The sequence below is a fragment of the Lepidochelys kempii genome, chromosome 14 (assembly GCF_965140265.1).
Source record: "Lepidochelys kempii isolate rLepKem1 chromosome 14, rLepKem1.hap2, whole genome shotgun sequence".
In the NCBI taxonomy this organism is placed as follows: Eukaryota; Metazoa; Chordata; order Testudines; family Cheloniidae; genus Lepidochelys; species Lepidochelys kempii.
The window spans coordinates 38,253,008-38,266,994 of record NC_133269.1 but is presented as its reverse complement, the minus strand read 5'-3'; the positions used below and the strand labels follow the sequence as shown (position 1 = coordinate 38,266,994).

The 13,987-nt window shown below is 54.6% G+C and overlaps 1 protein-coding gene across 7 annotated transcripts in view; it reads right to left on the bottom strand.

Annotated features, from left to right (window-relative positions):
* The window catches only part of LOC140898041 (butyrophilin subfamily 1 member A1-like), a 317,607-nt gene that overhangs the window by 172,543 nt on the left and 131,077 nt on the right, over window positions 1–13,987 (bottom strand). The window contains exons 1-3 of one of the 7 annotated variants that reach the window (XM_073311460.1): window positions 8,652–8,946; window positions 4,797–4,913; window positions 2,881–3,228 (exon numbers count right to left, since the gene is read on the bottom strand). The exons of 4 other annotated variants lie outside the window; for them this stretch is intronic. In XM_073311460.1, coding sequence (XP_073167561.1) covers window positions 2,881–3,228; window positions 4,797–4,902 — 454 coding nt within the window. In that variant the 5' untranslated portion in view covers window positions 4,903–4,913; window positions 8,652–8,946. Of the gene's footprint in view, window positions 1–2,880; window positions 3,229–4,796; window positions 4,914–8,651; window positions 8,947–13,987 lie in introns of those variants that run through there. 2 more of the 7 variants (XM_073311456.1, XM_073311463.1) reach the window with 2 other exon arrangements.

Sequence of the window (13,987 nt, the reverse complement as noted above, 5' to 3'; positions counted from 1 at the left end):
CCTGGGATCTAGGAGACCCTGTCACTCTTGGGCTGTCTAAGCCCCTCATGTAATCTGTGATCAAGGGGAAGTGGGGTGGGGGGTTGAATGTGATGAAAATGTAAACACCTGAAATGCAGGAAATCAATAGTTAAAATACACATCGCCCCTGGGTTGGGTTTGCCACAGTGTGTGGGGGAGGGGGAGTTGTATTGGGTGGGCCTGCAACATGGCTGGGTAAGTCCGGCTGGACCAGGGCCGGGGGGCTCAGCTCGGCATGGTAGTTGGGGTGAAGAGCCCAGCTCAGTGTGCTGCTCATGTAACCGAGGTAGTGTGTGGCCCACCAGTGAGCTGCTACCTGTGATATGTGCTCCCAGAAATGTAGGGCAGAGGGGAACTAAATGTTGTGGGGGATGGTGGAGAAGGAAACAGACACACCAGTTTCCTCTCACACGCTTAAATTAGCCGCTGTATAATAAAACTGTCAAGGTGTTGGGGCAGGGACCTGGGATGAGATTTCTCTCACCAGCCCTGTTACAAGCTACACACTGAAAACATTGCACAGCACGACCATTATCCCCACTGCACTATCAGAGTGCACAGCGGGAGGGGCACTGAACAACCACGGGGCAACCCGCCCCAGCTCCGGGCTGAGCAGCCGGCCTCCCCGCCCCTGAAGCCTCCCCTCCCTCCCCGGCGAAGCCGGGATGGCTCCAACACTAGGCCAAGCCACCGACCCCTGACCCCAGTGCTGGGCTGAGGCGCTGGACCCCCGAGCAGTAGGCTAGCCCCAGCGCTGGGCCGAGCCCCCAGCCACCCGAGCGCCAGGCCAAAGCACTGCCCCCCACCCCAAGCCCCCCCAGCACCAGGCAGCGCATGACCAAGCTGCCCCACTCCCCTGCCAGACACCCCCAGCCGGCCGCCCACTGGCTTGCCGCGTCCCTCCTCACTCCCCCTCCCAAGAGGAGGAGGGATGCAGTGAGCAGCGGGGACTTCTGGAGGGGTGGGGGTGGTGTTGTGGCAGGACCACCGCGGTGCAAGCGTCCAGCAGCGGATTGGCGGCAGGGAAGGCTCAGCCTTCCCACGCCTCTTCTACCCACCGCCCATGACTACAACCACCTAAATGGCCACTAACTCCTGCAACAAACGTTTCCCTTTCTGTTTAAAAAAAACTAGGAAATTCAGTGACAAAACCTTCGTTAGCACAGAGTTCAGGCTGCCTGGTGATATTATCTCCTGCCCTTCCAGAGCACAGTGACAGCTCTGCCCCCCTGCTCCCACTGCTCTCTCCACTGGTCAGGACAGCTACACTGAACACCGGGAATGCAGCTGCAGTGCAGGCAGACACATGCTGCAATTCAAATCTGTGGAACACAACACAAACAATGGCACCTTCCTGTAACCCTTCCTCATGTCTATTCACTGACAGAAAACTTAGGGTAGGTCTACACTACTGCAGTAAGTCGACCTAAGGTACGCAACTCCAGCTACATGAATAATGTAGCTGGAGTCGATGTACTTTAGGTCGAGTTACAGCGGTGTCTACACCATGCAGGGTTGATGGGAAACAGTCTCCCGTTGACCTACCTTACTCTTCTCGTTGGGGGTAGAGTACATGGGTTGACTGGAGAGCAATCCACGGTCGATTTGGCGCGTCTTCACTAGACCCGCTAAATCAACTGCCGGTGTATCGATCAACACTCCGTCGATCCTGGCTGTCGTGTAGATGTAGCTTTAGTTACCTCCAGGCAACCTTAACTCTGTATTATCTCATGCACTTCCAGAACGCTGAGTTCAGCAATACTCAGGCCTCTAAAACTAGGAAATCCATCAGGAAGGTAAATACCCAAACAACCTTAACTCTGCCCCTTTGGAGCTGTCAATAACCACTGGGAATTGGTTGCATGCACTAAAGTTGCATCCACTGTGCTTGGTGTAGCTGTAATGGCTAGAGAAGGGATTATTTGGAGCATATTGGCAGAGCTGTCACAGTGACATCAGGAGAGTGCAGGTGTACCTTGAGGGATCAATCATGCCTCATTTCAGCGCGGAGTGGTGCAGATTGTGTCAGTAGCAGGGCACAGGCTCCTTGCCATGGGGATTGTCAGCAGCCTGGTGTCAGATATGCCAGTGATCTCCAGGGCTTGGTGAGGGGTAAGTGAAGGCAACGTCCCAGAAGAAATCCACACCCACAGGGCAAGGGTGACGAGGCGATAACATTTTGCAAGTTGGGGGTGGTTTGTGTGGAGTAGGCTCAGTGTTTGAGTGTAGACCCAGATGTTCGCTGCACCTGGCCTAAACCTCATGTCCTCGTTACAGAACTAGCTGCATCTCTGTCCCCTGGCTGGTCTTTCTGACAGCACCTTCAGGAGTCAGGCCTCCTGCCTCTGCCTGTCCTGGGAGTGGGAATTCCTCAATTCTCCCACTCTTAGACCAGGCTCTGGGCTACAGGGCCCTGTGTATCAACCACTGTTACCCTGAAGGGGTCAGACACGAGCCGAGATCAATTCCAGCTGGTGGCATCAGTTTGGGGAGGATCAGAATCATTGTTTCCCCATGTGCACAAAATAGTTGTAATAACCACAACACGTTAATGTCACCTGACTGTTCCGGGGTGTCAGTGCGTCTCGTTAACCCCTCGCTCTAATGACTCAAATTTGGGCCACTAACCCCACCCTAGACTCCAATGAGTCACAGCAATTTTCAAGACAATCTGAGAATGTGTCCGGGTTTTAGAGACCTTAGAAAAATGGATATTAAACAGCAAACTAGAATCGACCTTATCCAGAGCAGAGTTGCTGACCCACTATAATAAGAAAAATTGTGTCATCTCACAATTAACCCTCTGACTCCACTTATTACCGCGCTGAAGACATTAAATCATCATCAGAAGTCACTGACCTGCCACCTGCAGTTCCAATATAGCATCTTCATAAAAGACACTGGACTTAAAAAAACACGTGTAATGCCCATTGTCGGAGGGTCGGATATTGCGTATTCTCAAGGAAACTCTCCCATTGGTGATGTCATCTTTCAAGAGCTCAGTTCTTCCTCGATATTCCTGCATTTGCTCGCCGTACTGATCCTGCCCATCACGGTACAAGTGCACAGCTAGAGAGAACTGGGATCGGAACCATCTCAGCTCCATATTCTCAGCGCTTATCCTGGGGAAGAGGTGGCAGGGCAGGACGGCCTCCCCACCTAGGGAGGCAGTGATTGGGTGGTCAGGTCCAGTCACTGTGAACTGTGCTGTGAAATGTACAATGAAAAATGGAAATTAAATCAGAGAGGGGCTGGAAGTGGCATTAATTCAGCAGTAAGACACACAGTAAGAGAGCACCCTGTGTTAAAAGTGAGAGACCATTTAAAGACAAAAGCCTGATAGAGCAAATTTATCATAAACCAAACAAAGGACTGAACACATTACACTTATACCAAAGGATTCACATCTGGCACATGGGACTCTCTGGTAGGTTCCAAATTCTTTCAAACCTTTGTCTAAGGGTTTGTCCTCTTGGTTAACAGGTCCTGTCACTTTGCAGCCCAAGATCTTGGGCCTCTGGTCAGTTCAAATCCAGCTTTTATACCAAAAATCTTTCTTCTCTTGGGCTTCTGGGACATGGTCTAACCCAGTTTATGCAATTCTCCCTAGGGGTGGTACATCTCTGGAGCTGTTACCTGTCCCACGTAGATTACAATCCCAGACCCACCAAGACACATATAACAGGTATAGATACCATTGATAAAGGGGGTACAAAAATAAACAGAACATGCATACAGTGAATTTGATAGTTCCCAAAATGCCACAAGTGGCTGCAATATCCACCACACAGAGTTCACATGTGAGTGTTATACATTGTCCCTATTATCTCTGAATAGGGCTCTAACTTCTCATGGGCACCCTGGGGATAATGGTACTGGGGGCCTGGTTCTCTGATACACCAAGGCCTTTTTGTGCTGCTCCAACACAGGGACCTCCTCAACTGCAGGGGTGTGTGTGTGTGTGTGTGTGTGTGTGTAAAGTTTTACAAGGTGTAAAGATATGAAAACAGATCATCACTCTGCCGACACTGGCTTTAAAGGTAAAGTCAGAGGGCGGATAATGGAGAGGGGGGAGGAGGCAGATAGAAAAGTGCAAGAAACAGAAAACCGGTCACCGTGGAACTGCACAGGATGTGGGGGTCTCAGTGCAGAGACTCAGCATCAGGAGAGACAGAGAGAGCTGGTTAAATTAACAGGATGGAAACCACTGCAGGAGTAGCTATGGAGCCATCCCGGGGGTGGAGTGGGTCACTATCAGGGCTTCACTGAGGACACAGAGTGAAGAAGCCGGCAAATAACCTCACATCCTCACTGTGAGATGAGGTCTGGCTCTGAGCTCTAGTCAGATGCGTCTGGTGCAGCATGAATGACTTGTGGGTTGTTACGTCTAAACTGGAGTCTAGGATTCAGGACTCCTTCATGGCTGAAGAGTCTGATTTGTGACGTATACGGTCTGTCAGTGCAGCGTATAGGAATTGGATAGTGCCCTTTTAAATAGTTTGTGAACCCTGTAGTGGTGCTCACTGTGCTCTGTGTTTTAGAAGCTGCCAGAAATCAGCCAGAGCAGTAGGATGAACGCAGTGTACAGGCCTGACAAGATGCTGTATAGATAGTAACCATGGTTACTGGGGACCCAGCTGTGCCCTGTGGTTTCTCCACGTTGCTGGTTGTGGGGAGGTTGAGCAGACGTGGTTTATAAGATAAGGCAGTGATGTGAGATGTACGGTGATGACCAGCAACAGTTGCAAACCCAGCGAGGAGGCCGGAGCTCCTACCTGACGCCAGCCTGTGGACCTGTAGAGCGAGGCAGAGAGTGACGTAGCCAGGCAGAGCGGAGCTCACTGTGGAGCCGGGGGAGAACGAGGGAACCTTCCCCGTCATCGTAGCTTGGTCTGGGGAACAGGAGAAATAACAAACCAGACGGTGAGTGTGATGCATTGACAGTGCCATGGTTGTCTGACTTTCACAGCCCTGGTCCACTGGTCAGTTATGTTTACATGAGCACAATTCCGAATATTCGAACACTAAGGTCAGAGGGGACCATTCGATCATCTAGTCTGATCTGTGACACAGGCCAAAGACTCTCACCCGTTTACCCCTGTACTGAGCCCAAACTTGTGTTTGACTGAAGCATCTTCCAGAAAGTCACCAAGTCTTTATCTGAAGACAGCAAGAGATGGACAATTCATCCCTTCCCTTGGTAGTTTATTCCAGTGATTAATAACCCTCACTGTTACAATTCTGTGCCTTAATTCTAATTTGAATTTGTTCATTTTTAAATTCCAGCCACTGGTTCTTGTTATGCCTTTCTCCACTGTATTAAAGAGAGCTTTAGTACCATGTGGCAGATGGGGAACTTTACTGAAATATTTTTGTGAACTATCGGTAGGACTCAGCAGCGATGCCAAGGGGATCGGTACAGTTTTGGGGGAAAGAATTGCTTCTCTCGCTGGGACATGGCCGAACAGGCTAGGTATCTGAGATGTAGAGCCACTCAGACTGTCTGCGCTGGGATCAACACAGATCAATGGAGGATCTTGAAAAGACAATGGGAAGCCTCAACAACTGAGCATCAACTTCTAGAGCAAGTTTCTTCCCCCACCTCTCTGCAGGGAAGAGGAGCAATAGCCCAGACCTGGAGCACAAAGGGAGAAGGTGTCAGGTGTCTGTGTTAAAGAACTGGACTGACAGAGACACAGGAACTCACTTGGGATTTAGACACAAAAAAAGGGACAGGGAGCGAGTGAGCCAAGCTGGACCCTGCGGCAACACGGCTCGGCGGAGCCCCAGCTCTGGACCCCTCTCTTAAAGTTTGCTTCTCTGGGCTGACCTAAGGACTTTCGGATTCCATAGGCCAGGTGACTAACACATTGTTACAGATATTCACTGAGAACATTGAGCCCTGAAAGGGTAGAAAAAGTCTCCTGCAGGAGTCTGGGTTGGTTGGACTTGCTGCAAGGAGCCACGGAGAAAGCCAGGGATCGCTGGTGCTCAAAGGCCCAGTTTGTGAGTCACTGAAGCCATGGACCTGTCTCTGTGGAATTGTGTGGATCGTGGGGTTCAGAACAATAAAGGCGTCACTCCCAAGGGCCTGGCTGAAGGCCAGGGCACAGACCAGACCTTGTGAATCCATGACACAAAGTCACCTCTCACTCTACTCTTTGCTAAACTGAACAGATTGATCTCCTTCCGTCTCCTTCTGTGAGGTGTTTGCTCCAGCCCCCAAATCATGTTTGTGACCCTTTTCTGCAGTGTCTGGGATATTTTGGGGTGCAGTCATGTAAGGGGTTGCGTCACTGCCTGCCCTGCCCTCCCGAGTGCAGCTGCTCAGAGCCCCTGGGGAACCTGCCCACGTCACACAGGCACCTGCCTGGGAGCAGTTCAGAGTTGAGCTCTCTTGGAAACGTGGCCCTCACCCTCTAGAGGCTGCATTGCTGTGAAGGGCAGTGGGGGGCTTCCGACAAGGGCTCACACCACATAGCGCCGATGGAAGCTCTGGCTGGGTCTGGACTGTGACAGGATGAAGTGGCTGTTACCTGCCTTAGGCCAGGACAGCAGCAGGGGCCGGCATGGCCCAAAGAGCAGCCACACTGGGGAGGAAGTAGGTGAGAGCAGGGCTGGCAGGTGAGTCACTCACTGAGCACCTGCATTCGGCGGCGGCTGCTGATAGCAAGCCAGTAAGAGGTAAAGCTCCCCCCTTCCTGCCAGGAACCCCCCTAAGGGAAGCAGCAGCCTCACCTGCCCACCTTTGGGGTGAGCCTCCCCCGGAATGCAAAGGGCCTCGAGGGCACAGATAGGTGCAATTTACACTCAGAGGGGGAGATTTTCACAAACACAGGGGAGTTAGGATCAATGGGGCTTGTGCTCCTGAATTCCTTAGGAGCTTTAGAAAATCTCCCCCTCCCTGGCTGAAAATATTCATCAATGCAAAATTAGCCAGTGACTATTGGGGGGATAGGGTTTGTTGCTATGCTCTCCAGGTAGCCCAGCCCCACCCTTTGGGCCTCAGTTCCTGCAATGTTGTTCAGACAGCCTGGCTCAGATACTCCTCTCCTGGGCCCCAGCTGCTCTGCTCTTCTCCAAGAAACAGGTGCCAGCAAGCCAGGGAAACAAAAAAGCAAGATGGTGCCTGGCTGCATGCAACAAACCTGCTGAATTCTCTGGGATCTTGGAAAAATGCTAAATTCCATTACCAGGGAATGTTGTGATAATCGGGGTAAAAATGTCCCTGAATTGTGAGTGGAGCTATGAGAAGTGAGCAACATTAATACTCCCTGCCTTAAGCAGGAATAGTGGGGGGTGGCCCTGACCCACCCCTGAGAAGTCTAACTGCATTATTTCCACAAATCATGGACCCTGAGCTGCTCTGGGCCCTAAGCTACTGTTTAGTCTGATTATGCCTAGCATCGTGGATGGGCAGCTTCTCAACTCAGGGGAAGGGAAGGGACCTAGGGGGAGGGGCAGAGTGGGGGTGGGAAGAGTTGGAGTAGGGAGGCGGAGTTGGGGCAGGATCTCAGGGGAGGGGGCGGGGCCGGGGCCGGGATAGGGCACTTGCTGGCAAAACCAAAAGTTAGCACCTATGGCCTCTCCCCATCCCCCACCCAGGCAGGGACTTATCCCGTGTCCTGGCAGGTGGCTGGGGTGGGGTTGAAAGGCACTGCCAGGGGACCTTGTGCATGTCTCTTCCTCGCTGGTGTCTCTATCCCTGGCTGGTCACTTTGCCCATGTGCTGGGAGCTTTGAGCTGCTCCCCATGGAGGGAGAGCAGGAGAAACCAGCCTCTGGTGACTGGGGGTCTGGGCACAGCCGGGCCCTTGTGGGAGAGGCTCAGGGGTCTATGCGCTGGGCTGGAGCCTGTCCGGTGTCACTCTGTGTGTCCGGTCCCTACCCCTGCCCCTCCCCGCAGCTCCTGCTCCCCCGGCCATCCCCTGGGCGGGCTCCAACTGTGGGCTGGGACTCTTGCCAACTTTCGGACAGAACGAAACCGAACACCCTTGCCCCACCCCTTCTCCGAGGTCCCCCCCACTCACTCCATCCTCCCCACATCGCTCGCTTTCCCCCACCCTCACTCACACGCTAATTTTAACCGGGCTAGGGAGGGTCCCTTTTCGACTGGGTGTTTGGTTGAAAACTGGACACGTGGCAACCGTAAGTGCCAAGGTGCTGCACTCCCCCGACCCCGCCCCAGCTGTGTCTGGCTGCAGCCCCCCAGGGGTGGGTGCAGGGTTGGTGTGATCCCTGCCCCGCTGGGAGGGGCTGTGTCTGGGACCCCGGGGCTTTGGTGGGGTGTTGCAGGACAGGGCAGAGCAGAGCAGAGCAGAGAAGGTGCCTCGGGTCACAGGGCTCCCTGGACGGGGGAGCACCCGGCCTCCCCCCACCTGGCCCCCTGGCCCAGCCCGGCTGTCGGAAGACGCCTGCCCCGTTCATCTCCATAGGCGCGCTGCCTGGGGTGACCATATTTCCTCAAAGGGCAAACGGGACACGCCCTGGGGCTAGCCCAAGGCCCCCCCCACCCTATCGCTCAGAGCTGGCCTGAGCCCTGCACTCCCCCAACCCAGGACTGGCGTCAGCCCCTCCCCCACCCCCATGCCTCCCATGCGGGCTGGCCCGACCCGCACCCGGGTCACTCACCGAGGCTGCAGCCCCGGATCCGCACACGGGGTCACGGAGCCGGAGCCGGAGGGTTGGAGACCGGACCCGCCCTCATCATTTGTGTGAATTTGTAGCTGAATTGACGGGGCCGAGCCTCCCCCCGGGCCTCCCCGCGCTTCAAAACTGAAAGTACCAAAGTAGCTGAAAGTGAAAGTCCCGGTCCGTGGTCCCGGCTGGGTGGGGCGGAGCAAATTGCTCTGAAAGTCCCAGCCCCCCCCAGGGCTCGGAGCTGGCGGGGTTGGGCCTGGCGGGGGCAGTTCGGTGGGGGAGCCAGTGTCGGGGTGTCAATGCCCCCCCCGCTGTTCCTGCCCCCCCCCGCTGTTCCTGCCCCCCAGGGATCGCTGGGCTCTCAGTAATTCCCCCGCCCAGCCCCGTCCCCACAGCCCTGTCCGGCGGGGGAAACGAAGCAGCAGCAGCGAAAAGCACCAGCCAGGTCACCCCCCCGCCCCGCCCCGGGGGGAGGCGGAATGAGGAAGGACAATGAGGCGTCTTTGTGGCACCTCAGAGACTAACAGATTGCGAGGTGAGGTGGGTTTTAGCTTCTGCTCAAATAAATGTGTTAGTCTCTAAGGTGCCACCAGGGTTGTTTCTGCTGATACAGACTAACCCGGCTGCCCCTCTGAAACCTGTCAGAATGGGGAAGGGGGCCGATGCTGCGGGGGGAGGGGAGCTGAAATCCGGAGTGACTGAGTGGGACCGGGGTGGGAAGCAGGAGCGGATCAAGGGGGAGGGGCAGGGGGGGGTGACTCAGGAACTGCCGGGCTGTAGCTGGCTCGGCTCCTGCAGGCGCTCAGGGGGGCAGAGCCGGGGCGGGGGGGTCAGGGAGGGCAGCAGCAGCTCTGGGACTCGCAGCGCCCCCCCCCCCCCCCCGGGAGCAGAGCTGGGGCGAGGAGGGGCCGTTGGTGCAAAGTCACTTTCCTGCCCGGCCCCGGCCCTTTCCCCGGGTCTCTCCCCTCCGCTGCAGGCTCCGGCTCAGGGGCTGGTGTCGGCAGAGCCCGGGGCTGCCCCAGGGGCTGGTTCCAGCCCCCGGCGTGTGTCCCCCCCCCCCCGCGGGAGCGCCATGGCCAAGTCTGAGGGTCGGTGAAAGCTGCGGGGGGCTCAGGGCTGGGGCTGGAGGCTGCGGGAAGCGGCGGGTCCGTCCCTGTTACGCTGTCACCAGCAGCCCTGGGCCCTGACCCAAGGGGCTGGATTTTTATAAATCACATGAGTTCCCCTCCCGCCAGCCCTGCTCCTTCCGGAACAGGGAGCAGGCGGGGGAGCAGAGCCCAGATCTGGGGCCGTGTCCTTGTTGCTCAGCACAGATGCTCCCAGCCACCAACACCCTCTGCAACGCCCCCCCCCCCCCATCTCCCCAGCAGCCCTTAGTCACAGCAGCACCCCCTGATGTGTGAAATGGGAGGGTTTGCAGGGTCAGGCCCTCGTTGGCTCTCATATATTATTGCTCCATATTTCATACAGGGGAAGGCGGGATCCAGGAAGGGGGTCTGATCGGAGGGGGTGGGGGAGGGGGCGAGACTTCAGCACTGAAGCCCAGGTGGGGAAAGGGCTGAGATCCAGGCAGCTGAAGCTGGCCAGTGTGTCAGGAACTGCTTCACATCGGAATTTGCTACCAGGAGCCAAAACCGAAACTCACATGAAGACTGGAGCCTAAGCCCTGGTCTACACTACGAGTTTTGGTAGAATTTAGCAGTGTTACATTGATTAACCCTGCACCCATCCACACAATGAAGCCATTTTTGTCGACTTAATGGGCTCTTAAAATCGATTTCTGTACTCCTCCCGGATGAGGAGATTAGCGCTGAAATCGACATCGCCGGGTCGAATTTGGGTTAGTGGATGCAATTCGATGGTATTGGCCTCCGGGAGCTATCCCACAGTGCTCCATTGTGACCGCTCTGGAGAGCACTCTGAACTCGGATGCACTGGCTAGGTAGACAGGAAAAGCTCCACGAACTTTTGAATTTCATTTCCTGTTTGGCCAGTGTGCGGAGCTCATCAGCAGAGGTGACGATGGAGTCCCAGAATCGCAAAAGAGCTCCAGCATGGACCGAACGGGAGGTACTGGATCTGATCGCTGTATGGGGAGAAGAATCCATGCAGGCAGAACTCCATTCCAAAAGACGAAATGCCAATATATTTGAAAAAAATCTCCTAGGGCATGAAAGACAGAGGCTATCACAGGGACTTGCAGCAGTGCTGCGTGAAACTTAAGGAGCTTAGGCAAGCCGACCAAAAAACCCAAGAGGCAAACACCCACTCGGGGTCAGAGCCCCAGACATGCCGCTTCTATGATGAGCGGCATGCCATTCTAGGGGGTGCCCTTACCACTGCCCCACCCCTGTACATGGACTCCTGCAAGGAGGGAGTCTCACGCAACAGGGATGAGCATTTTGGGGACGAGGAAGATGAGGAGGAGGGAGAGGCTGAAGATACCGCACACCAGGCAAGCAGAGAAACTTCTCCCCGACAGCCAGGAACTGTTTATCACCCTGGATCCAATACCCTCCCAACCGTCCCAACCCGGGCTCCCAGATCTTGAAGGCGGAGAAGGCAGCTCTGGTGAGTGTACCTTTGTAAATATAATTCACGGTTTAAAAGCAAGCGTTTTTAATGATTAATTTTCCCTTAAGACTTGGGATGCATTCGCGGCCAGTACAGCTACTGGAAAAGTCTGTTAACGTGTCTGGGGATGGAGTGGAAATCCTCCAGGGACATCTCAATGAAGCTGTCCTGGAGGTACTCCCAAAGCCTTTGCAAAAGGTTTCTGGGGAGGGCAGCCTTGTTGCATCCTGTATAGTAGGACACTTTACCATGGCAGGCCAGTAGCAAGTAGTCTGGAATCATTGCATAAGAAAGCATGGCAGCGTGTGGTCCCGGTGTTTGCTGGCATTCAAGCAACATCCGTTCTTTATCTCTCTGTGTTATCCTCAGGAGAGTGATATCATTCATGGTCACCTGGTTGAAATAGGGGAATTTTATTCAGGGGATATTCAGAGGTGGCCATTCCTGTTGGGCCATTTGCCTGTGGCTGAAAAGAAATCATTCCCGCTGTTAGCCACGCGGTGAGGGGAGGGGTGAAGCCATCATCCCAGAGAATTGGGTGTAGGGGGGGTTTAGTTGGGCTTGTGCTGCACGTTAACCCGAAAACATCAGCCCCTCCTTTTAAATGGCCAATGTGTCTTTTTCAATTTTAATCTCCCTTTTTTTCCTCTGGCAGCTGCAAATGTTTCAACGCTGCCACTATCATCTCCGTCCCAGAGGCTAGCGCAGATAAGCGATAAGGCGAAAAAAACGCACTCACAATGAAATGTTCTCTGAGCTTATGCTGTCCTCCCAAACTGAAAGAGGCCAGCAGAATGCGTGGAGGCAGACAGAGGAATCCTATTGCAGCAAAGCCATCCACTATGACCTGCACATTTCCCAGGGTCACTACCCTTGATAGCAGCAGCTCAGTGATTGCATTGACTACTTGGATCACGGCAGCCCCCACAGTAGTTTTACCCACACCAAATTGATTCCCGACTCACCGATAGCTATCTGGTGTTGCAAGCTTCCAGAGGGCTATCGCCACTTGCTTCTCAACTGTGAGGGTTGCTTTCATCTTGGTATTCTTGCACATCAGGGCAGGGGAAAGCAAGTCACAAAGTTCCATGAAAGTGCCCTTATGCATGCGAAAGTTTCGCAGCCACTGGGAATCATCCCAGACCTGCAACACTATGTGGTCTCACCAGTCTGTGTTTGTTTCACGGGCCCAGAATCGGCGTTCCATGGCATGAGGCTGCCCCATTGCCACCAGGATGTCCAAATTGCCGGGGCCCGTGCTTTGAGAGAAGTCTGTGTCCATGTCCTCATCACTCTCATCACCGCGCTGCCGTCGCCTCCTCGCCTGCTTTTGCAGGTTCTGGTTTTTCATATACTGCAGGATAATGCGCAAGGTGTTTACAATGCTCATAATTGCCACGGTGATCTGAGCAGGATCCATGCCTGCCGTGGTATGGCGTCTGCAGGAGAGCAGAGTGGCAGCGGAAGTGGTCGTTCAGTGACAATGGTTTGCAGACCTACTGCACCGTCTGCTGCCAGGACACAACAGCTGAGCAGGCTGCACGCTAGCCGTGTTATGGTGAGACAAGAGCAGCCGAGCAGAGTTGCAGCGGAAGTGGCCCTGTGGGACCACCAGGAGAGCAGAGTGGCAGCGGAAGCGGTGGCTGACAACCTGCGAGGTGGATTCATGAGAGCAGGAGAGCAGAGCTGCAGCGGAAGCGGGAGCCCATGAGAGACAACAGGGAGAAATTTGCTATCAAGACAAGAGCTGGAGAGCAGAGTGGCAGCGGAAGCGGTGGTTCGATGACGACAGTTAGCAGTGCAACTGCACCGTCTGCTGAAAGCAGTATGGCGCCCGCACAGAAAAAAGGGGTGAAACGATTGTCTGCCGTTGCTTTCACGGAGGGAGGGGCGACTGACGACATGTACCCAAAACCACCCGCCAGAATGTTTTTGCCCCATCAGGCATTGGGAGCTTAACTCAGAATTCCAATGGGCGGCGGAGACTGCGGGAACTGTGGGATAGCTACCCACAGTGCAATGCTCCGGAAGTCGACTCTAGCCTCGGTACTGTGGACGCACTCTGCGCACTTAATGCGCTTAGTGGGGACACACACAATCGACTGTATACAATCGCTTTCTAAAAATCGACTTCTATAAATTCGACCTAATTTCATAGTGTGGACATACCCTCACTTTAAAGCAAAGTGAAAGCTGAGATCCCGGAGAACACGGCAGGTGCTTCGCAGGAGAAGTGCCAGCACTTTCCGGCTGTCCCTGAGCCCTGTCAGTGAGCACAGAGGCTTGGGCCTGATCTTAACGTGACACTTCGGTCTCCCTGGCTTCTGTGCTGCCGTGCTGTAGCTGCGCTGCTGAAGCCCCTGTAGTGTAGACACGGCCTGCGAGTTCCTGGGGCAGAGAAGCAGCTCAATGAACAAGGGACTTGAAGCAGAAATTTGGGACAGTTCAGGCCAAACTGAGGGTGTCAGTGAGTCTGGCCCCTGTGGGGAGGGAATTCAGGCCATTTCCCTCCCTTCCTTCTGCAACCCTGCACAGGGCCCTAACATCAGCCCATGTCCTCCCCTCTCTCCTGGGGTGACTTTTGTCGTTCAGTTGCAAGTGTAGCCTAAGCTACAGCCCCTGAACTCTGCCTTGCCCGCAGTGAGGGCACTCTGCAGGCAGGCCGTACAGCGCAGGCTGGCACTGCGTGATGGCACAGCTGAGATTCAATTCCATGCAGAGAACGACATTAAAAAAAAGTTCCGGTGGCGAAG